Source organism: Mustela lutreola, chromosome 9 (genome assembly GCF_030435805.1).
Source record: "Mustela lutreola isolate mMusLut2 chromosome 9, mMusLut2.pri, whole genome shotgun sequence".
NCBI lineage: Eukaryota > Metazoa > Chordata > Mammalia > Carnivora > Mustelidae > Mustela > Mustela lutreola.
In genome coordinates this window covers 135,121,636-135,142,564 of record NC_081298.1, presented here as the reverse complement: position 1 = coordinate 135,142,564, position 20,929 = coordinate 135,121,636, and the positions used below count along the sequence as shown (strand labels likewise).

Below are 20,929 nucleotides of genomic sequence, written 5' to 3'. Positions count from 1 at the left end.
TGATTCTCTTGCATGGTAATGCGAGACTAATACTACTGAAACTAATAATATGAACAGGATTTTAACTTCCACCTCTATTTCTCATTTATTAAACCACTAGCTCAAACGTCCATTTGATCTTCTGTTAATTAAAAACACTAATTAAAGCCTTCTACTACTGGCAGCAATATTTAGAGTGGAATTGTGCCTGCTTTCAAACACTGCAATAAAACTTTTAACTGTCCTTTCTAAAACCATAATTCTTTTAAATGTTAAATATCAGATCTTTATACTGAGATCAGTTTAAATTACCTAACTTTCTTCCACTGCATATCATCTACTTAGAACAATTAAAAATGAGTGATTTCCTATTTCATTACACCTTTCAAATATACAAGCTATATAAAAATTAAAGTACTGAACTGTAGTGCATACACTGAAAGTGTTCTGAATTACTACGGAGCCTTAAAGGTGAATTCACAAGCCCTGCCCTTCCAACAATCAACAATTATTTATTGAATAAACTCAGTAATACAATATCCCGTGTCAGGCACCATTTTACACTCTGGGGAGTCAGCAACCCGCAAAACATAAACCTCTGCCCTCAAGAAGTCCAGTAGATATTCTTGCCCACTATGGTTTATAAGTCTGACCCCCCCAAATCAATCAATCAATCATTCTCAAAAGCATGGCTAACAAACCTGGGAGCAGCAGAGGCGGGGGAAACACTGCAAAAGCCTGTAGGAAAGAGAAAGTCCTTGGGAAAAAAAAAATTGTCCAAGCCAATATTCTTTATAGAAGAACATATATAGCTTTTAATATATTCTTTGGAAGATAATATTATATGGCAAACAACCAGCAGCTCGTTATTTGGAAACATATGAAGGCCATCTACAAAAAGCCCACAACGAACATCATAGCCAATGCTGAAAACCTTTTACTCTAAGACCATGAACAAGACCAGGATGTCCACCTCGCAACTTATATTCAACATAGTACCAGAAGTCCTAGTCACAGCAATCAGATAAGAAATAAAAAGCATCTAAATTGGTAAGAAAGAAGTAAAAAATTTTTACTATTTGTACATGACATGATATTATATATAGAAAATTCAAAAGAATCCACAAAAACTACCAGAACTGATAAATGAATTCAGTAAAGTCACAGGATACAAAATATACAGAAATCTGTTGCATTTCTATACACTAATAATGAAGTAGTAGAAAGAAAAGTTAAGAAAGCAATCCTGGGGCATCTGCGTGGCTCAGATGGTCAAGCTTCTGCCTTCGGGCTCAGGTCATGATCCTAGGGTCCTAGGATTAATCCCCATGTTGGGTTCCCAGCTCAGTGGGGAGTCTGCTTCTCCCTCTCCCTCTGCCTCTCCTCCTGCTTGTGCTCTCTCTCTCAAATGAATAAATAAAATCTTAAAAAAGAAAAAGAAAACAATCTAATTTACCAAAACAACACCAGAACAACAACAACAAAAAAAACACCTAGTAATAAACTTAACCAAGGAAGTAAAAAACCTGTACCCTGAAAACTATAAAACACTGGTGAAAAAAATAGACAATGACACAAAGAGATGAAAAGATATCCCATGCTCATGGGTTGGGAGAACCAATATTATTAAAATGTCCACACTACCCAACCCAAAGCAACCTACAGATTTAATGTAATCCCTATCAAAAAACCAACAGCATTTTTCACAGAACTAGAACAAATAATCCTAAAATTTATATGGAACCACAAAAGACCCCAAATAATTAAAGTAACCTGAAAAAGAAAAAAACTAGATGTATCACAATCCCAGAGTTCAACACAAAGCTATAGGAATCAAAACAGTATGGTGCCGACAGGCACACACAAACACGCGCGGGCGCGCGCGCACATACACAACACACACACAGACACACAAAACCACATAGATCAATGGAGGAGAATACAGAGCCCAGAAATAAACGCAAGTATAGAAATTCCTCAAAAAATTAAAAATAGAATTGCCATGTGATCCAATAATTCCACCATTGGGTATTTACCCAAAGAAAATGAAAACACTAATTCAAAGAGATATATGCGCCCCTATGTCTACTGCAGCACTATTTAAAACAGCCAAGCTAGGGACTCAACCCAAGCGTCCATCCATACACAAATGGATAAAGAAGATGCGGTATATTGTAAATGTTGGAATATTGCTCAGCCACAAAAAGAATGAAATCTTGCCATTTGCAACAACATGGATGAATCTAGAGGATATAATGCTAAGTGAAATAAGTCAGAGAAAGGCAAAATACTGTATGATTTCACTTTATGAGATTTAAAAAATAAAACAAAGAAAAAAGAGACAAAAACACTCTTAAATACAGAGCAAAACTGGTGGCTGCCAGAGGGGAGGTAGGGAGGCAGGAAACGTGTGAGATAGGTGAAGGCGATTAAAGTGTCCACGGATGATGAGCACAGAGTAATGGATAACATTGCCTAGTCATTCTGCTGCACACCTGAAATAACACAACACTGTTAACTATATTTGAATAAAAATAAAATAGGCATCATAATGCCAATAATGCAAGCTTCCTGTGAGACCATGTAAAAGTACATATAAGCTAGAAAGCTTTCACAATAATAGGAAATTATTAGATAAGCCACATGAGGCCTTTCAGCTCTACAATTACAGCGCAAAAAAAAAAAAAATCTATCCCCCATAATTATTTCCGGGCTAGGCACTATGAGGTACAAATAAGATAGTACGTAACATTCAGATATTTACTGAAGGCATTGATTTAAGAATACTAATTTCATAACATCTTTTTAAGGATCCTGGTACAATGTGCCATTAAGATAGATCAAAATATAAGGAAATGAGTTGTCTGCTTCTCCTTTGTGCTCAATCACAGAGGGTACTCTGATTGAGGAGAAAAAGCCACATTCCACACAAGAGAACTGCCAATAGTAGGGTCAAGGCAACGTACAACTGAAGTTCCCGGGTGGTAAAAAGGTTTTTTTTTTTTTTTTAAATGGTCTTTCTACACTGGTTGAATAGTTACATTTGCTTATTAATATCCCAAATCAACTAATAAACATAGTGTCTAACAATTACACAGGATATAATACAAAGGAGAAGCATGAGTAGCAATTCCCAAATAATTCCTGTTCTAAACGTACTACAGCTACGCTGGTCCAAGTGAAATAAGCACCAAATACAAACAGCGAGCGTCTGTGGGTCCCGCAGCCCAGCCAACCAGAGTCCCAGTGCTACTCTCTGACCCTTCCAGAACTTGCCACATGATACTGCCAGCCTGGAAATGCCGAGAGCTCCTCCCTCTGCATGAGGAACTCTTACTTCCAAATCAACTATCCCCTCCAGAATGAAAGGCTCCCTCTTCCACACCTCAGTGGTACTTCATATGATGTGACAAAAGGGGTCAGAAAACATGTAATATTGTGCTATTTCACCGCTTCTCTAACCTTCTCCCCCACTACACTGAGGGCTCCTTGAGGAAATGCAATGCCTTTTATTTACCTATTTATTCTCTGCTCTAACATTATGCCTCAAAGGAAGTGTTTGCTGATTGATTGAAAAAAAAAAAGAATAAACACTGAAATGACATGTTATTGTTTTATTATAGTCAAAAAAATAAAATTAAAAACAAAAAACAAAAACAAAAACATAGTGAGCCCCTTAAATTTTGTTAAAGACAGTAACTTAGGAGTAGATTCTACTCCTGAAATCAACATTGCACTGTATGTTAACTAACTAGAAGTTAAATTAAAAATACAAAAAAGAAAAAAGACAGTCATTTAAATAGTATTAAGGAGGCCAGGGAAAGGATGCAGGGAGAAAAAGCAAAGTAACACTCTTGTGCACTAAATTGGTAACAGACCCACAAAGGCAACACAGTAAATTAGAAAGAACCGAGTACAAGGTAGAGGCCAAGTCACTTGATCTTCCATATGTTTCTTCATCTGCAAAATGAAAACAAACCCCAGGAACTGACAGCAGAGAATGCTAACAGCAAAATAGCACAAAATACGGAATTCAACAAGAAAGTGACTTTCCAGACACAAACAGTAGTGGTACTGCTTGCTTTACAGATAGCACGCCAAACCAATCCAGAATATAGGATTTAGCTGAAGTCAAGAGCAGAGAAATAACTAGAACTCAAAATTTTAAATATATTAAATACAAACCCAGCAACAAAATGCTCCTCCTATTTCTTATGATTTCTGTATTTTCTGATGATTTCTTCGCGTTAGTAAAAAAAAATTGAAGAAACAGAAAAATGAGGTTGTCCGGTTCTCCCCAAAACGGGAAGACTCTTGGGCCAAGACTCTTGCGAGAACCAGACACAGAGTGAATAGAACCTTCGCCCGCAGAGGCTGCTCCTGAGTGTCTCACTCGCATCAGGATGAAACCGACAAACATCCTTCCCACAGAGCCATTCATCTCTTACTGAGGAAAAAACAATATAACAATGGTACCTGAAGCCCAGAATCAACAGGGCTTGTTTCTTCTAGGAGCTTCAATAATCTCAGATTTTTTTTTTTTAATTAACAAAACAAACTGAAAAGGATATGTTGTGGACAAGGATACAAAATTCACAAGTACTGGGGCGCCTGGGTGGCTCAGTGGGTTAAGCCTCTGCCTTCGGCTCAGGTCATGATCCCAGGGTCCTGGGATCGAGCCCCGCATCGGGCTGTCCGCTCTGCGGAGAGCCTGCTTCCTCCTCTCTCTCTTTCTACCGGCCTCTCTGCCTACTTGTGATCTCTGTCTGTCAAATAAATAAATAAAATCTTTAAAAAAAAAAAAAAAAAAATTCACAAGTACTGTAAAACAAAAAACTTCAGATAATATAATGATCCCAGGAGATTTCTTTGGGATTTAAAAGGACTAGGTTCATTCTTTTTTTTTTCTTTAAGTCTCCTTATTGAGATAATGATATATAGTAAAACCCAGAAATTCCAGCAAACAGTCCCATGAATTATTACTTACATATATGCCCACATAGTATGCAATTAAGAGCACATCCAGATGAAGTATATTCAAGGTTCATTCAATTATCCTTTAAAGGTACTCAGGATGAAAATATCTGAGAAGCACGGGTTAAGCTGATGAGTTACCTGTTCTTGTCCTGGGCGACTATAAAACTTGACACTTAACATCCTTAATAATCCCAATGTCTTTGGTACCTGCAAAATAAATGCATATCAGACAAAGAAGAATTAATGGAATGCTTTTTCACTGTAAAAAGTCCTTTAACATGAAATGCAAACTATAGCAAACCTAGTACTTTAAGAAATAGTTGAGAAAATAGGGGAGCCGGGATGGCTCAGTCGGTTAAGCCTCTGCCTTCAGCTCAGGTCATGATCCCAGGGTCCTGGGATCCTGGGCAGTCTGCTTCCCCCTCTCCCTCTGGCCCTCCCTCCCCAACAAATAAATAAATAAAATCTATAAATAAAAAAAGAAATAGTTGAGAAAATCATCAGTAAGTGTCCAAGATCTTGGTGAGACTCTATTTTTATTTGGGAAAAAAGAAATCCAAATGGTAAATCTGTCAACATACACTCATACTCAAATGTTTTTTTTAATGTTTTGTTTTTTAAATGCACACATAACAAGTCTATTACAATCTATGTGAATTAGAAGCCACTCAAGCTCTTCTCAAATGAGATCCCCCAGGTTATCATTTTCATCCCATCATCATTATGGAAAAGTCAAAATTTCTAGTAGAAATTTCATTCATAAGGAATTGATCCTATGCTTAAAAAATACCCCCCCAAAAATCAACATTTAGAAACCAGTATTCAAAATAATATAACACAAGACTATTTATCTTTAGATTTAAGAGATACATTTACAAAAGCAAGAGGGGGAGAAGGCAATAATTTAAGAAATGGAAAACAACAAGTTTTGTTGGAACTGCAGAGAATTTAGTACACTACTGAGGCAACATCAAACAGTACAACTGCTGGGGAAAAGTTTGATTGTTCCTCAAAAAGCTAAACATGAAACTACCATTTGACCCAGTCATTTCATCCTAAGTATATACCCAAAAGAATGAAAAACAGGTATTTAAACAAAAACACTATATCAAACAAAAGTTCACAGCAATACTATTAAGTGGAAACAACTCAAATGACCATCAAAGAAGGAATGAACAAAATGTGGTATATCCCCACAACGGAATACGTGCAGTCATCAAAAGGAAATGAAGCACTGCTATATGCTACAAGTTGGATGAACCTCCAAAATATTATGCTACATAAAAGAAATCAGATATAAAAGGTCACATATTTCATGATTCCATTTATAAGAAACAGAACAGGTAAATCCACAGAAATAGACTAGTGGCTGCCAAGAGCTGGATGGAAGAACAACAGGGATTTTATACCTTAATAGGTATAAGGTTTCCTTTTGGGGTGATGAAAATATCCTGGAACTACATCCTGGTGGTGGTTGCACAACACTGTCGATGTACTCAATAACAAGTGAATTGTATCCTTTAAGTTGATTAAGGATGGATTTTATAGTATATAAATTTTCCCTTAAGAGAAAAGGGCAAAAAAAGAGTGCTGTTTTGTTGAGGTTAAAATTTCCCCTACTAGAACTTCGAAATAGCTAAAGCCATTAGTGATGGCCTAGCTCCATATCTTCCAATATTTCCTCCAACAAAAAAGAGTAAGAAGATAAAATATGAAGTGCATCGCTGACTCTGTCAGTAGAGTGTGCAACTCTTGGTCCCAGGGTCATGAGTTCAAGCCCCATGTTGGGTGCAGATATTACTTGGATGGATGAATGGATTGATGGATCAAAGGAAGGGAGAGAGAGGAAGAAAGACTTGTTGATCTACAAGAAAACCATGGCCTCAGGGGTGCCTGGGTGGCTCAGTCAGTTGGGTATCCACCTTCAGCTCAGGTTATGATTCCAGGGTCTTAGGGTCGAGCCCCAAATCAGGGAGCCCGCTTCTCTCTCTCTATCTCTGTCTCTCCAATTACACACGTGCTCTCTTTCTCAAATAAATGGAAAAAAAAAAAAAAAAAGTGCCCTCAACTTAACTTGAAGACTGAAGATAACCCAAACTTCAAAATAATTTTAAGTAGAAAAACAAAAGTCACAAGTCCCAGTTGTCATCTCTACTGCTCCTTCCAACTCCCATGTCCCCACGACACCTACCACAAGGCCTGGTGGTGAGCAAAAGCAGACTGTAAAAATACTGCAGGGCCTGGGAAGGACAGACAAGGGAAGGTAGCCAAGGGATATAACATCCCTCTAAAAACACTGTCACAGTTATCATCTAAGAAAGCTCACCAGACATAGAAAAAGATACGAATTTATACATTGAAAGAGCAAGCAGGGGTACCTGAGAAAATCAGTCCCCCTCCCAAAAAAATCAACTCCAAGAAATATCCCAGGAAAACTATTAAATTTCACACAAAGAAAACAAAAATCCTCAAGGCAATCTAAGCAAAATGGCCAAATAACATTTGTATGTTATTTCTATGTTTCCCTTTGTAGGGAAAATAATTTAAGGTAAGTGAGAAGTTTCAAATTCCACAGACAAAGTAAAGCAATAATGGAGTAGTGGCTATTTTTTTAAGTTCAATGAAAGAAATGGTAAACTAAGGATTTTATATCCAGACACGTTTTCCTTCAAATATTCAGGCTATTAGACAACAATTTTGAAGATCCAAGAACTTAAGGACCCTTTACCTATGAGACCTTCTTAGAACGTCTACTAAAAGAGAGGCACCTGACTGGCTCAGGTGCAGCTCCTGATCTCAGGGTAGTGAGTTGAAGCCCCAGGTTGGGTGTAGAGATTATTTAAAAATAAAATCTTAAAAAACAAACCAAACCACATCTACTAGAAAATAAAGTTTCATCCAACCCAGTGATGACTGGGGACATTTCAACAAAAGAAATAACGGCATTCTGTAAGACACGGACATCGAAGACTAAAGAAAGGTGAGGATAAGGTAGAAACTAACGTGCAAAAATTACAAGTTTTGTCAACGTAGCAATAACACAATTTTAAAAAGGAAGAGAACAGAAAGGGAAAAAGGAAAATCAACTGATTTTTGTAAAAGCAATTAGCAGGGATTAAAGAATACCAACAGGAGCGTCTAGGTGGCTCAGTTGGTTAAGCATCTGCCTTTGACTCAGGTCATGATCCCAGGGTCCTGGGATGGAGTCCCACACTGGGCTCCCTGCTCAGCAGAGAGTCTTGCTTCTCCCTCTCCCCAAGTCGTGTTTTCTCTAGCTCTCTCTCAAATATATAAATTAAAATCTTTTTTAAAAGGAAGGAGAGTGGGGCACCTGGGTGGCTCAGTGGGTTAAAGCCTCTGCCTTCTGCTCAGGTCATGGTCCCAGGGTCCTGGGATGGAGCCCCACATCGGGCTTTCTGCTCAGCAGGGAGCCTGCTGCTCCCTCTCTGTACCTGCCTCTCTGCTACTTGTGATCTCTGTCTGGCAAATAAATAAATAAAATCTTTAAAAAAATAAATACATAAAAGGAAGGAGAGGAGGGAGGGAAGGAGAGGGAGAGAAAGGGAGAGGAGGAGGGAGAGAGAGAGAGAGAGACAAAAGAAGGAAGCCAATAAAACTGATAAACGTAAAATACTGGAGGGCACTGATAACATCACCAAGATAGTTTCTGTGAAACGCTGGAGGTAAATTCCCACATAAGTGAATTCAAATTCAAGAGAGAAAAGAAAGAGGAAGTGTAAACAAATACAGGCAGCTCTTGAACATGTTGAAGAAAGGGAAATAAATGGAGGTGGTAACAGGATTTAGCGGGGTCTAAATCCCCCAAAACCAAATGAAAACAAATAGTTTTTATGATGGAAAAATAAAAGCATGTTGTATGCTGGTAAATCTAATTGACAGGAAAATTCATGATGCAGGAGAAATATCAATAAGCAAGAGTGTGAGATCTGGAGGACAAACAGATGGGTTGGTCTTAGTTGGTACAAAGACAGTTTGTGTGTAAAAATGAGAGAAAAGGTACCGTGTACAGACAGGAAGGGGGTGGGATCCTGTGAAAACATTTCTCTGATTATTTCTAATTTCTGAAGGAAATGAGATTTCGCAGGGAAACAGGATTCCAAAAAGCCTGTGTTCTTCCCACAAAAACATCCTTCACCCAAAAAGCAGCAATGTCAATAACATAAAAATTAAGTTTTGTTCATTTTTATATTTTTTCTAAAATCCTGGTCTTAAAAATACAAACAGATAATAATTATGAACACTAGAGATCATTTTATGGCTTACCAAGGGCCTTCACATATATTAGCTTGTTTGTGTCAAAAGCCTTACTACACAAGTGTTAAGTGATAAACTAGAATTCCAATCCCAGACTTCTGACTCCCAAATCTGGGTTCTCTCTTCTCTCCCAGTTACTGAAGTAGAGAATGCAACTTTACAGTGTACTGCCCCTATTTGTGGATATGGCTACATCCTCCAGTACAGTAAAACCCCTTGAGGGATGCTACCTTCCTATTACCAGAGCAGTGATTCAATGTTGAACAAATGAATAAATAAAACTATCTCACATTAATTTGGAAACTTTAGTCAGTGCATATTGAATCTTGCAAAGTCCCTTTTTACAACCTAGCAGCCTTGTGAGAGACTAGAATGTATATGTCAGCAGCATTTTTTCATCAATATCCACCCAACACAATAGCAACCTTAAACAAACGAGTTTGATGAGGGCAGTATCTGCCACTGGACAAAAGAACTAATCCTGTAATTCAAATTACTTCAAGGCAGGGGCAGGCTATGCAGAATGACTGTAAGTTTAGCAGCAGGACACATTTAATAGCCACTAACGTAATTAAAATACACTTGCAGCATTTGAAGAAATTAATCATACAGCCAAGCATTCAGTTTGCAATTTAATGTTTTTCCCCACTTATTCTGTCAGTGCACAGGCAATTTTCTTCTAAGAGACTGCAATCCCGGAGCTTCAGCTGGAGAGAGAAGGACCATAGCAAAGCAGATTCTAATACTTCAGTGAGGAGCAAAGTGAAAGCACAAGAGAATCAAGCCAAGGTGAAGGAAGGTTTCACGGTATGCGACCATACTCCGGGACTCTTCCTTTCCCAGGCCATTCTGTCACAAACAGGCCCTGTTATCCTGTACTGAAATGGACTTCCACCATTTGCCTACTTCATCTCTCCTTGTATTCTCCACACTTACCTATTTTTTTCTTTCTTTTTTTTCCCCCTCAACCTTTAATTTTGACAAATCTCATAGCTATGGAGAGGCTGAAGTGAATGCACAACAAAACACCAGTATGCCTTCCGCTCGGGCTCACCAGTTATGAACGCGTTGCCACGCTTGCTTTATCTCTGTGTGCGTACACACATCTTTTAAATTATGGGTCTGACTGGGGCGCCTAGCTGGTTCAGTCACAGAGCGTGCAACTCTTCATTTTGGGGTTATGCATTCGATCCCTGTGTTGGGTATAAAGATTACTTAAATAAAACTTAAAAATTACGTTTTTGACTAAACCATTTAAAAATAAGTTGCAGACATCACACTTTGATTCAAGAGCCAAAAGAGTTTCAAAGTCCAAGATCTGTCCTGGTGGATATCACAGAAAAAACTACAAGCTGGGTATGGATTAAATCAGAGAGAGAAACAGGACTAACCCTGCAAAAGCGAAATAGTATATTTAATATGTATAAACAACTCCTACCTCTTTATGAATTATGGGATAATCATCAGAGATAAATCTGACAGGACCACTGATCTATATATAATTTCAATGGGGAGCGGGGAAAGGTACTCAACAGTGACTAGAAGATCTGTTCCACCTCTGTTCCCCTATTTTTAGTTCTGGGGTCTTGGGCTCCTTTTCTGTGAAGTGTGGCTACTAACACTCAATCTAGACTTCTCCCTGCACCCTGCAGAAGAAGAGGCAGGATCTAGAATGGATAGGGGGGTAAAGCATGGAAGGAAAAGCACAAAACACAGTCCTCGATTATAAATTCATGCAGAAATACAAACTGTTACCAGATCTAGTGGTATAAAAACCAGTAAGGTGAGCTAATTAAAAAAAAAAAAAACTACTTTGTTGGGTTAAATTCACAATCACGTACTTCAAAATATGTCAAAAGCTAAAGAAAAAAAAAATGAATGAAGCTTTCAGTCATTGCTTAAGAATTCTTTTTAAAAGTACTTCTTCAGGGGCGCCTGGGTGGCTGAGTTGGTTAAGCAACTGCCTGTGGCTCAGGTCATGATCCTGGAGTCCCGGGATTGAGTCCCGCCCTGAGTCCCACAATGAGTCCCGCATCGGGCTCCCTGCTGCATCGGGCTCCCTGCTCGGCGGGGTGTCTGCTTCTCCCGCTGACCCCTCTCCTCTCATGCTCTCTCTCTCTCTCTCAAATAAATAAATAAACTCTTAAAAAAAAAAGAAGTACTTCTTCATTATTTCCTTTTTTATACCAAACTTTTAACCATTTGTGGTTTTAGAGGATTAATTTAAAATCAGTGAATTTTAAACAAAAATAATAGAACGAATAGATACATTCACTGCAGGAAAAAACAACATGACACATTCACTTAAGTCGTGTTTTCCTTTTTCTTCCCTCATTCGAGAAGTATCTGAGTGTCCACTACATGGAAGACAATGTGCTAAGCACAGGATTACTAATCGTGATTGAGTGCTTGACTTCCAGCAGTTTGCATAGGGAAACAGTATTTTATCTTGCCTTTCTGGACACACAGAAGAACTACTTCCCAGGGCCCTTGAAGGTAAAAAGGACTACACGAATAGTTAGAACACATGAACTTGAGCACAGGTAATGTTAGTTCTAGTTTGAAAAGTTCCACCTTTTAACCCTCTTCTTCCCCTCCTATTAACTGAAATACTTGAACCTCAAGAGGCTGCCAGCCTGCGTGGATTCTCTAGTCATCACTTGGAACAAACTGTCCAGGGGAGTCATGGCACCAAGAGAAGACTTCGCCACAAATAAGGAATGAATGGTTATAGGGTAACCCACAGAAACACCAGGAGTTTACATCTGTTCATGGGATGGTTTGATTATCACAGCAGAACCTAGCCTATACTGACTATTACAGCATACCAGAGTGCTCTGCTACAGAACAAAGGGATGAAAGGCTGGGTGTCAACCAGGTGAATGCAGACCAAAGTATTAGCAAGTGTGCCATGGTGGTAAACAACTTGAACAGGGGAACTTGTGCCGGAGTTTGTACTCTGACTCTGCCACTTACTAGCTCGGTGACCCAGGGAAGTTACTAAACTACACTGTACTTCCCTCATCAATAGACAGGCTAGTAACAATACCTACCCCAAGAAGTCATGAGAGTTAAGGGAGCTAATATACACCGCAGGAGTCAAGACAGTTGTCATCCCATAAAAAATGCTGAATAAACATTAATGTCTCAATAAGCAAATGCAAGTAACAGGATTCCTGTTAGGTTCTTTTTCTAATATCTGCCAATGCTGTTAATAAAAATGAAACCAAGTGAAACTAAAAACACTTTAGATAACTCTGATATTGGAAAGAAGTACTAAAATTTCACATGAAGTCACTTTCCTCACTTGAGACAAAGTACTTCATCCCGTTCCTGCCTGAGGCCTAGTCGCAAAGTGAACTGCCAGATACTTACTGCAGTGACCCGGTCTCCGCCACTGGTAACCTGCTTACAATAAGGCGATCCCGAAAGAACTCTCCAGGCAGACAGGCCATAGCTAGAAGCTTTTGATATGCCCACTTCAGCAGTTTCGCATCCACCAACCAGCAAAAGTCTAAAAAAAAAAAAAACACAGAAAATTAAGAACTGATAAATTGCGGTTTGAATAAGAGAACATCAAAACAAGGAGAGCAGAAGCAGTCACCTTCCCAAAGCAAAGTAAAGCAAAAGTACTATATATACTAAAATTACTATAAACTATAAATATAGAAGTTCATTAGAAGAAAAAAAAAGCAAATGGTTTTTCAATTAGATTTTTCACCTTCACTTATACAGAGGAAGGCTTAAGCATTCAAGTACCTGAAATCCAGATGGGAATTTTACAAAGAGTAAAAATGTTTGAAGGTTGAACACTGAACACTCAAAAAACTGTATCGACACCAGTGAACTTGAACACACAGACCTGTCACCCAGGCAGGTATCTATTCGTTACAGCAGTGGGTTGTATACAGTTACAAGTGTTAGCAAAGGCCGCTGGGAGAGCAACTCTGCGGTCTAACTACACTGAAACAAGACTATTTAACACTTTAGATGTACATTATGATCTGTTTACTGTTTGTTCTACTTCCTTAGCAGCTAGAGAGGAGGTACCAAGAGGGCAAATAGTCTAACATACTAAAAGTTCCAAGGCTCTGTGACACTACACAAACTAATAATAATAATAAAACAATAATAATAAAACCCATGATTTTTTTTTTACTGAGTTGCAGACGATATATAACATATATTAATTCAGGTGTATGACACAATGATTCAAAATTTGTATATATTGTGAAATGATCCCCACCATAAGTCTAGTTAATATCCACCCCATACACAGTTTAAAATTTTTTTTTTCCTTGTGATGAATGCTTTTAAGATCTATTCTCTTAGAATGCAACACAGTATTTTTAACCAGTCACCAAAAACAGTCATGATTTTTAAAGTCATGTTCACTAAATCTGGCAGGGAACTATGTTATAGATATTATAATCATCCATCTAAGAAAGACAAAAGTTGGGAAGTAAAGCTCTGATCTAGTAAAGGAAGCACTACAGTTACCAGTGAATTATTTTTGTTCCCAATGACAATGAGGCAATACAGTAAGGGAAGAGACAGGACACAGGTTTCACTGGTCTTGTGCATCTGATGCTCCCCCAACGTGAACTACAACTGTTCCAAATGACAGAAAACAATTATCAAGCTCCTTTTAAAGCAAAACACACATAGTACTGTTATCACCATGTTCCTGTTTTATAAGAGGATGCACTCCATCACACAAGTCAGCCTTTCCCTTTTTCTAGACCATGCTCATATAAAACCAAACCTTAAAAAACGTCAGGTTCTGTATAGAAGTTGGAAGGTAAAAGAAAACAACACTTTGTATGGCTCTTCAGGGTTGGCATGTCAAAAGGATTTACTTAGAAGTAATCCAGAACAGGTGGGTGGGGGTGGCTATCTCTCTCATAGGTATCTGTGAAACAACATTGACCACGAAATGATTGTTGAAACTGAATGACTGGCACAAAGGAGTCAATATCTATTGTCTGTAAGAACAGACTTCAAATATTCCACAAAGAAATTTTTTTAAGTCAATTTGTTTATACAACAACAACAACCCTGGAAACACCTGAATGGGGCTCAGTTGGTGGAACAGGCATGGGACTCTTGATCTCAGGGTCATGAGTTCAAGCCACCGGGCATAGAGATTACTTAACACACACACACATACACACACACACAAAACAGTCTTCTGAATAAATAAAAACGCAACAGGTAACTGAATATCTACATTTCTGAATTTAATCTCAATGTTTTTTCAAACAGGAAATATGTGATTCATAAAACATATCTTTAAAAATTAGTAACCTATAATTATAAAAAAATAAAAACACTGAGAATTCAACAAATCCCCAAAAGGCCAGGATAAAGCAGATTCTGATAACTAACTTTCCTCGGCTCAACGTACAACATATATTTACATTAACATATAATTCTTTTCTCAAGGAACTGGACATTATTTAATCTGCACTACTATGTCATGGAGGGAACCTATCTAATTTTCAGATTTAAAAAGTAGACATAGTTTTCGGCCTTTGCGTTGGCAGAAGCAAAGCTGCAACTCTCTCCAGTCATCCAGAACCCAGACACAGCCTCCACCATGTCACCTGAGTTTGAGGCCAATGAGATCAAAGATAGACCTGAGGTGCACTCGGTAGCAAAGTCAGTGCCACGCTGGTCAAAATTGGCCCCCTGGGTTTATCTCCAAAAAAGTTTGGTGACAACACTGCCAAGGCAACTGGTGGTTAGAGGGGTCTGAGGATGACAGGGAAACTGACAGGCCCAGATTGAAACGGTACCTTCTGCCTCTACCCTGATTATCGAAGCCCTCAAGGAACTACCAAGAGAAAGAAGTAAGAAAACATTAGCAGGGTGGAAGTGTCACTTTTTTTTTTTAAGATTTTATTTATTTAACAGACAGAGATCACAAGTAGGCAGGGAGGCACGCAGAGAGAAAGGAAGGGAAGCAGGCTCCCCTGATGCAGAGCTCAATCCCAGGACCCTGGGATCATGACCTGAGCCAAAGGCAGAGGCTTTAACCCACTGAGCAACCCAGGCGCCCCATGGAAGTGTCATTTTGACGAGACTGTCAACCCTGTCCAACTGATGCAGTACCATTCCTTAGCCAGAGAACTCTCTGGAACCATTAGAGAGATTCTAGAAACTGCCCAATCTGTGGGCTGCAATGTTAATGGTCACCATCCTTGTGACATCACAGAGAACATCAACAGTGAACACTTCATGACATCACAGATGACATCAACAGTGAAGCAGTAGAATGTCCCACTAGTTAAGAACTACAAAAGAAAATATGTTAATAAAGGATTATTTGATAACCGAAAAAATTATATATATGATATGTAACAAATATAATATATATTTATTATATATGTTCATACATATATACATATGTATAGAACGAAGTTGCCTGACTACTGAAGGAGATACAAAGCTAACTAAAATTTCGGTTTTTTTATCTCTTGGTCTTAACACTAGAAGATACTTCCTCTCTCTGATTTTTGATAAATACCACAGCCATGCACACATCAAATTGGCTACAGGACAAACCCCAACAAGAACAAAAGAAATTTAGTATCTGCTTCCAAACAACCTTTCCTCCATTAATGCCCAATGGAGGAATAAGTGGACAAAGAAGCAGAATGATGGTACTAGTCATGTACGGTCCTCACTAGATGGTAAAATGATGTAATTCGAATGAAAACAGTCAATGAAAGAGAGGGGTGAGAAGTCCCAGACCCAGCACAGCACACAGAACAAATGGTTCCTGAGTGACTGAATTTAAAACTCCCAACTTGCTCCTTAAGTAGCACAGGAAAAGGTGCTATAGCGACCCCACTTCCCCCCGCCTGTCCCAATGCTTGCTAGGTTTCAGCAGTAAGTACCAGAAGATGAGGCAGGGAGAAGGGGAAAGCTTATGGCCACAGGGATGGGGAGAAATGGGGGAAGAGGGTGATTCACTGATAAAGACAGCACTAGATAATGCTAAACTGATAATCTGGTAAAGCAAAGTATTGGGGGAAAATTTTCAAGGTATTAGTGAAAGACAAAGCCATGAACAAAGACAGAAAAATACCATGCTCTTTGACAAACTCTCAAAACCTTAAAGATGTCAATTCCCCTTAGCCTATAAATTGAATGCAATTTCAAATAAAATCCCAACAGAATCTTTCGTGGAACTGAAACTGATGTGACAGAATTAAACAAGTCAAAAATTCACAAGGGTGTGTACAGATCTGAGAAAAGCCCACTCCATTCACACCGATAATCTTTCCCTTTATGACCTGTGCTTTGTGCATCGTGGCCTGCAAATACTTTCCTACCTAGTGTCATTAAGACATTCTCCTTCCAATTTCACCATATTGAAATTTAAAACTTCTATCCATACAAAGATAAATCACACACCAGGAAAGTACATAAGAGTAATAGTATTAGCAAGCAATTTACATACCACAATCAGCTCAAAAGAAAAACAAAGAATAAAGTAAGTCACAAAAGGTGAAATCCAAGTCAATAATGTGGATTAAAACAGCAGAGATTTAGGATATAGGGGCATCTGGCTGGCTCAGTTGGTAAAGCATGTGACTCTTGATCTTGGTGTTGTGAGTTCGAGCTCCATGCTGGGCATATAGTTTATATTTATCAAAAAAAAAAAAAAAAAAAAAAAATCAGCAAAACAATACAGAGTATGTTTAAGGACACAGTATCTCTTATAAAGTACTGATGAAATCATAAACTGGAGCAATCATTTTGGTGAATGATATGACAATACCAAACAAACACATACACCTAACAATCCCATAAACTGTTCCAAGGAAACACTAGAGAAATTCTTGTATGGGTATATTTATCTCTTGGTCAAAGAATACTTCACGCAGCACTATTTATAATAAAGGAAAATTAGAAGTATTTTAAATGTTTACAAAGGATGCATAAATTCAGTAAACTGTTCAGGGAAACATGCAATGTAACTACAGTAGAAAGACGGATGGATGGATAGATAGAGAAGGCTATACAACAAAATCATGAGTAGTGACCTCTAGAAAGGGATAGTGAGACAAAGCAATGGAAGTAGGACGTTTTGTTTGTATTGCCTTTTTTGAAAATTTTTTATTTCTTTTCAGCGTAACAGTATTCATTGCTTTTAAACCGCACCCAGTGCTCCATGCAATCCGTGCCTTCTCTAATACCCACCACCTGGTTCCCCCAACGCCCACCCCCCGCCCCTTCAAAACCCTCAGTATTGCCTTTTATTCACATATGTGTATGTGCACACACCCACACACCTTAAGTAAAAAAGAAAATCTTAGTATCTGTTAATTCTCAGTAGGTACTTAGGTGTTCATTACATCACTCTCTCTCTTTAGCCTAAAAAGAAGAACGTCAAGATAGAGTATTCCCAATTATGTACATAAATCTTTCCAGTTAATGAAGTCCAGGAGAGAAAATTCAGTAAATTGGCTCTAACACAGAACACCACGCCACAAGTCTAGCCAAATACTGAAAATAAAATTAGCATATCATTTACTTTGTGACATTTTGAGGTTGTTTATACATTAATGGCTACAGCTTAAGCATTCTGTGATTCTCTCCTGAAGGGACTGTTAGATTTTCACAGAAAGTAAGTCCACAAACAGATAATACTGTAGAAAATAACTTTTTTTTTAACTTTATTTTTTCAGTGTTCCAAGATTCATTATTCATGCACCACACCCATGCTCCATGCAATATATGCCCTCCTTAGTACCCACCACCAGGCTTTTATCATTAATGTTGTTCTGTTGCAGTAATTTCCTCCACCCAGAATACTTACATGCGGGGGTAACCATTACCTCCTTAAATATACAAAGTAAATATACTGGGCTCTTAGATGCTTACTTTAAGAATCATATCTTGAAGTAACTGTTTTAAAATCTTTCTATAAAAACATGAGCCGGGACGCCTGGTGGCTCAGTGGGCTAGAGCCTCTGCCTTCAGCTCAGGTCATGATCTCAGGGTCCTGGGATCAAGCCCTGCATAGGGCTCTCTGCTCAGCAGGGAGCCTGCTTCCTCCTCTCTCTACCTGTCTCTCTGCCTACTTGTGATCTCTGTCAAATAAACACATAAAATCTTAAAAAATAAAACTAAACCAAAACAGATTTTCCAGAGTACAAAGTAAGTTCTCTAAACTAAAGCACATGATGTGTGTGAATTAAAACTGTACTTCTTATTGAAAAAGAGGGAAGGAAGGAGGCAGACAGAAAGAGAAAGAGAGAGAGATGCAAATAATCTTTGCCCACTAATCTTTGGCCTCAAAATTTTGTGGAAAATAGGAAAATCTTGGGTCTTAGATTCTAATAACTCTGCAACAAATGTAATCTTAAGACATTAGGGCGCCTGGGTGGCTCAGTGGGTTAAGCCTCTGCCTTTGGCTCAGGTCATGATCCTGGAGTCCTGGGATCAAGCCCCGCATCGGGCTCTCTGCTCAGCGGGGAGCCTGCATCCCTCTCTCTCTCTCTGCCTGCTTCTCTGCCTGCTTGTGATCTGTCTGTCAAATAAATAAATATTTTAAAAAAAGAAGACATACCCTCCATCCCATCAATTTTTGCTACATGCAAATTGTGTGCTAAGCAATGAGGACTATGCTAAGCAACTAAAAAAGCTTCTTAATAAACCATTTATAATTCTTCTTGGCTTTAATTTGTGGTGTCACATTTAGCTTTCCCAGTTCGTCAGGATCAACACAGTGTGGTGCTTAGGGGCGCGCTTCCTGTCCCTAACTTCCATTCCATGATGGCCTTGGAGGCTTCCTGTCCCTCCCCTTACCTTCCATTCCTCGGATGGCCTTGGAGATATATTGACACACAGGAATGAAAACGAGCACAGTCACTCCAGGGGATAGGACAAGTCAACACAAGCCACTACTGCATAGAACCCCGTCAATGACCTTGGAGTTTGGTATAAAGACAGTCCAAAGGACAGAGAAGTAAGCTGCATGGAGGAAAAGGCCAAGAAAGGCTTCACAGGCTTAACATCAGCAAAAAGTTTACTCTTCAGACAATTTCCCAGACAGATAAAGGGATCAGGTAAAGAGCATCCTACGCCAAGGGAACTCAATGTCAAAGAAGAGAGTCTAGTTTGTAGAATGGCGTGATTGGAGAAAAATGAACGCGGTGCCCACGTCTAGCCTATAACTGGAAGCAGGAGGATCAGGAGACAAAGTTCCAAGGGGTCCTTAACATTACAAAATAGTCTGTCTTGCTCCCTCCCTGGGCACTTATCACCTTCTCCCTGTACACTGGAACAGTCATTGAAGTCGTTCTCCCTTTGTAAACCTGGAGCCACTTGGGCACAGAGATTGTATCTGTATTCTCCGCAGCGTTTACCACAATTGCTCCACTCAAGAAACCTCTATCTGCACGCTACGTGCAGAGCACCACAGGGCACAGAGATAAATAAGACACAGTCCTTGTCCTTGGCTTAACCTCCCCAGGCTTCAGCTCTCCCACCTGAGAAATGAAGGGGCTGAGCCAGATGATGGATGAACCTCTCTTCCAGCTCTGACAGGCTAAGAGTCTAAAACTCAGAGCAGGGACACAGGGATCAGACAACAAAAATAAACTGTGACTGATGAAGCCAAAAACACCAGAAGGGGTGAATTCCATGAGCGGGCATAAAGGCAGAGGCCGGCGTAGAACAAGGGGCAGGGACCCAGGGTGGTCAAGGCCATCCGAAGAAAGGGAGGTTGGGACAGAATGTGTGTCCCTCAGCAACCACCCCACACGTGATCCTGATGAACTGGGAAAGCTAAATGAGACACTACAAATTATTTCCAAGAAGGATCACAGATGGTTTATTAAGAAGGGCCTTTCATCTAATAACTGTTGGAGGACTCTGCCATCTAGTGGCTCAAAACTTCTTAAAGCCGAGGAAAGTCTGGAACACAAGGAGACACACCTGTACACACTCTGTCCAGTGACCACTGGGCCTGCAGCATACAACCCGCAGAAGGGGAAGAAAGAAGAAACTGCAGGTCTCAAGCTTAAGAAGTGTCTAAGATCTGTGCCTGTCAAAACTTGGGCTCAAAAATTGTTACCTACTATTTCGCAGCGAGAAGTTAGTCCTCTCCTGGGATAATGGAAACAGTTTCCCCATTTTAACTCATTTTTAGTATAGCTTACACATTCTTTATTTCGAAAATCTTATCACTTCAAAATTTAGAATTCTGTTTATGTCTATTTACTAAAAAAAGGGCTTACAGGAAGAAAACATTCAAAATCGTGACTCCTAAAAAAAAAAAAAAAAATCGTGACTCCCTACATCAGTGGTTCTCAGACACACGTATGCATCGGAATCAACCACAGTGCTTGTAAAAGTGGAAAGCTGGGCCAGTTCCCCAGAGGTCTACATTTGGAGGCCTCGGATGGAGTCCAAGAGTCCACATGTCTAACAATCTCTCCCAGTGATTCTGATGCTGCCGGTACAGAGAGCACACAAGAGCACAGCTTTCCATCATGCTTGAATCTGTAATGTGAGCTCTGGAGGGCACAGTTCACTAGAAAACAAATTCTGAAGCATGACACTACTCAGTCTATCCAACTTAAGAATGATCACAGAAAACTGATTTTCGTGAATGGTTAGTTGTTGAAGGCAAAACAGTGAGGATTTTTCTTGGATGGGAAAAGAGTGCTTAGTTTAGTAA

The 20,929-nt window shown here is 39.2% G+C and overlaps 1 protein-coding gene across 1 annotated transcript in view; it reads right to left on the bottom strand.

Annotated features, from left to right (window-relative positions):
- The window catches only part of NBAS (NBAS subunit of NRZ tethering complex), a 317,470-nt gene that overhangs the window by 254,255 nt on the left and 42,286 nt on the right, over positions 1–20,929 (bottom strand). Inside the window, exons 10-11 of the mRNA XM_059132606.1 lie at positions 12,607–12,745; positions 5,095–5,163 (exon numbers count right to left, since the gene is read on the bottom strand). Coding sequence (XP_058988589.1) covers positions 5,095–5,163; positions 12,607–12,745 — 208 coding nt within the window. The remainder of the gene's footprint in view (positions 1–5,094; positions 5,164–12,606; positions 12,746–20,929) is intronic.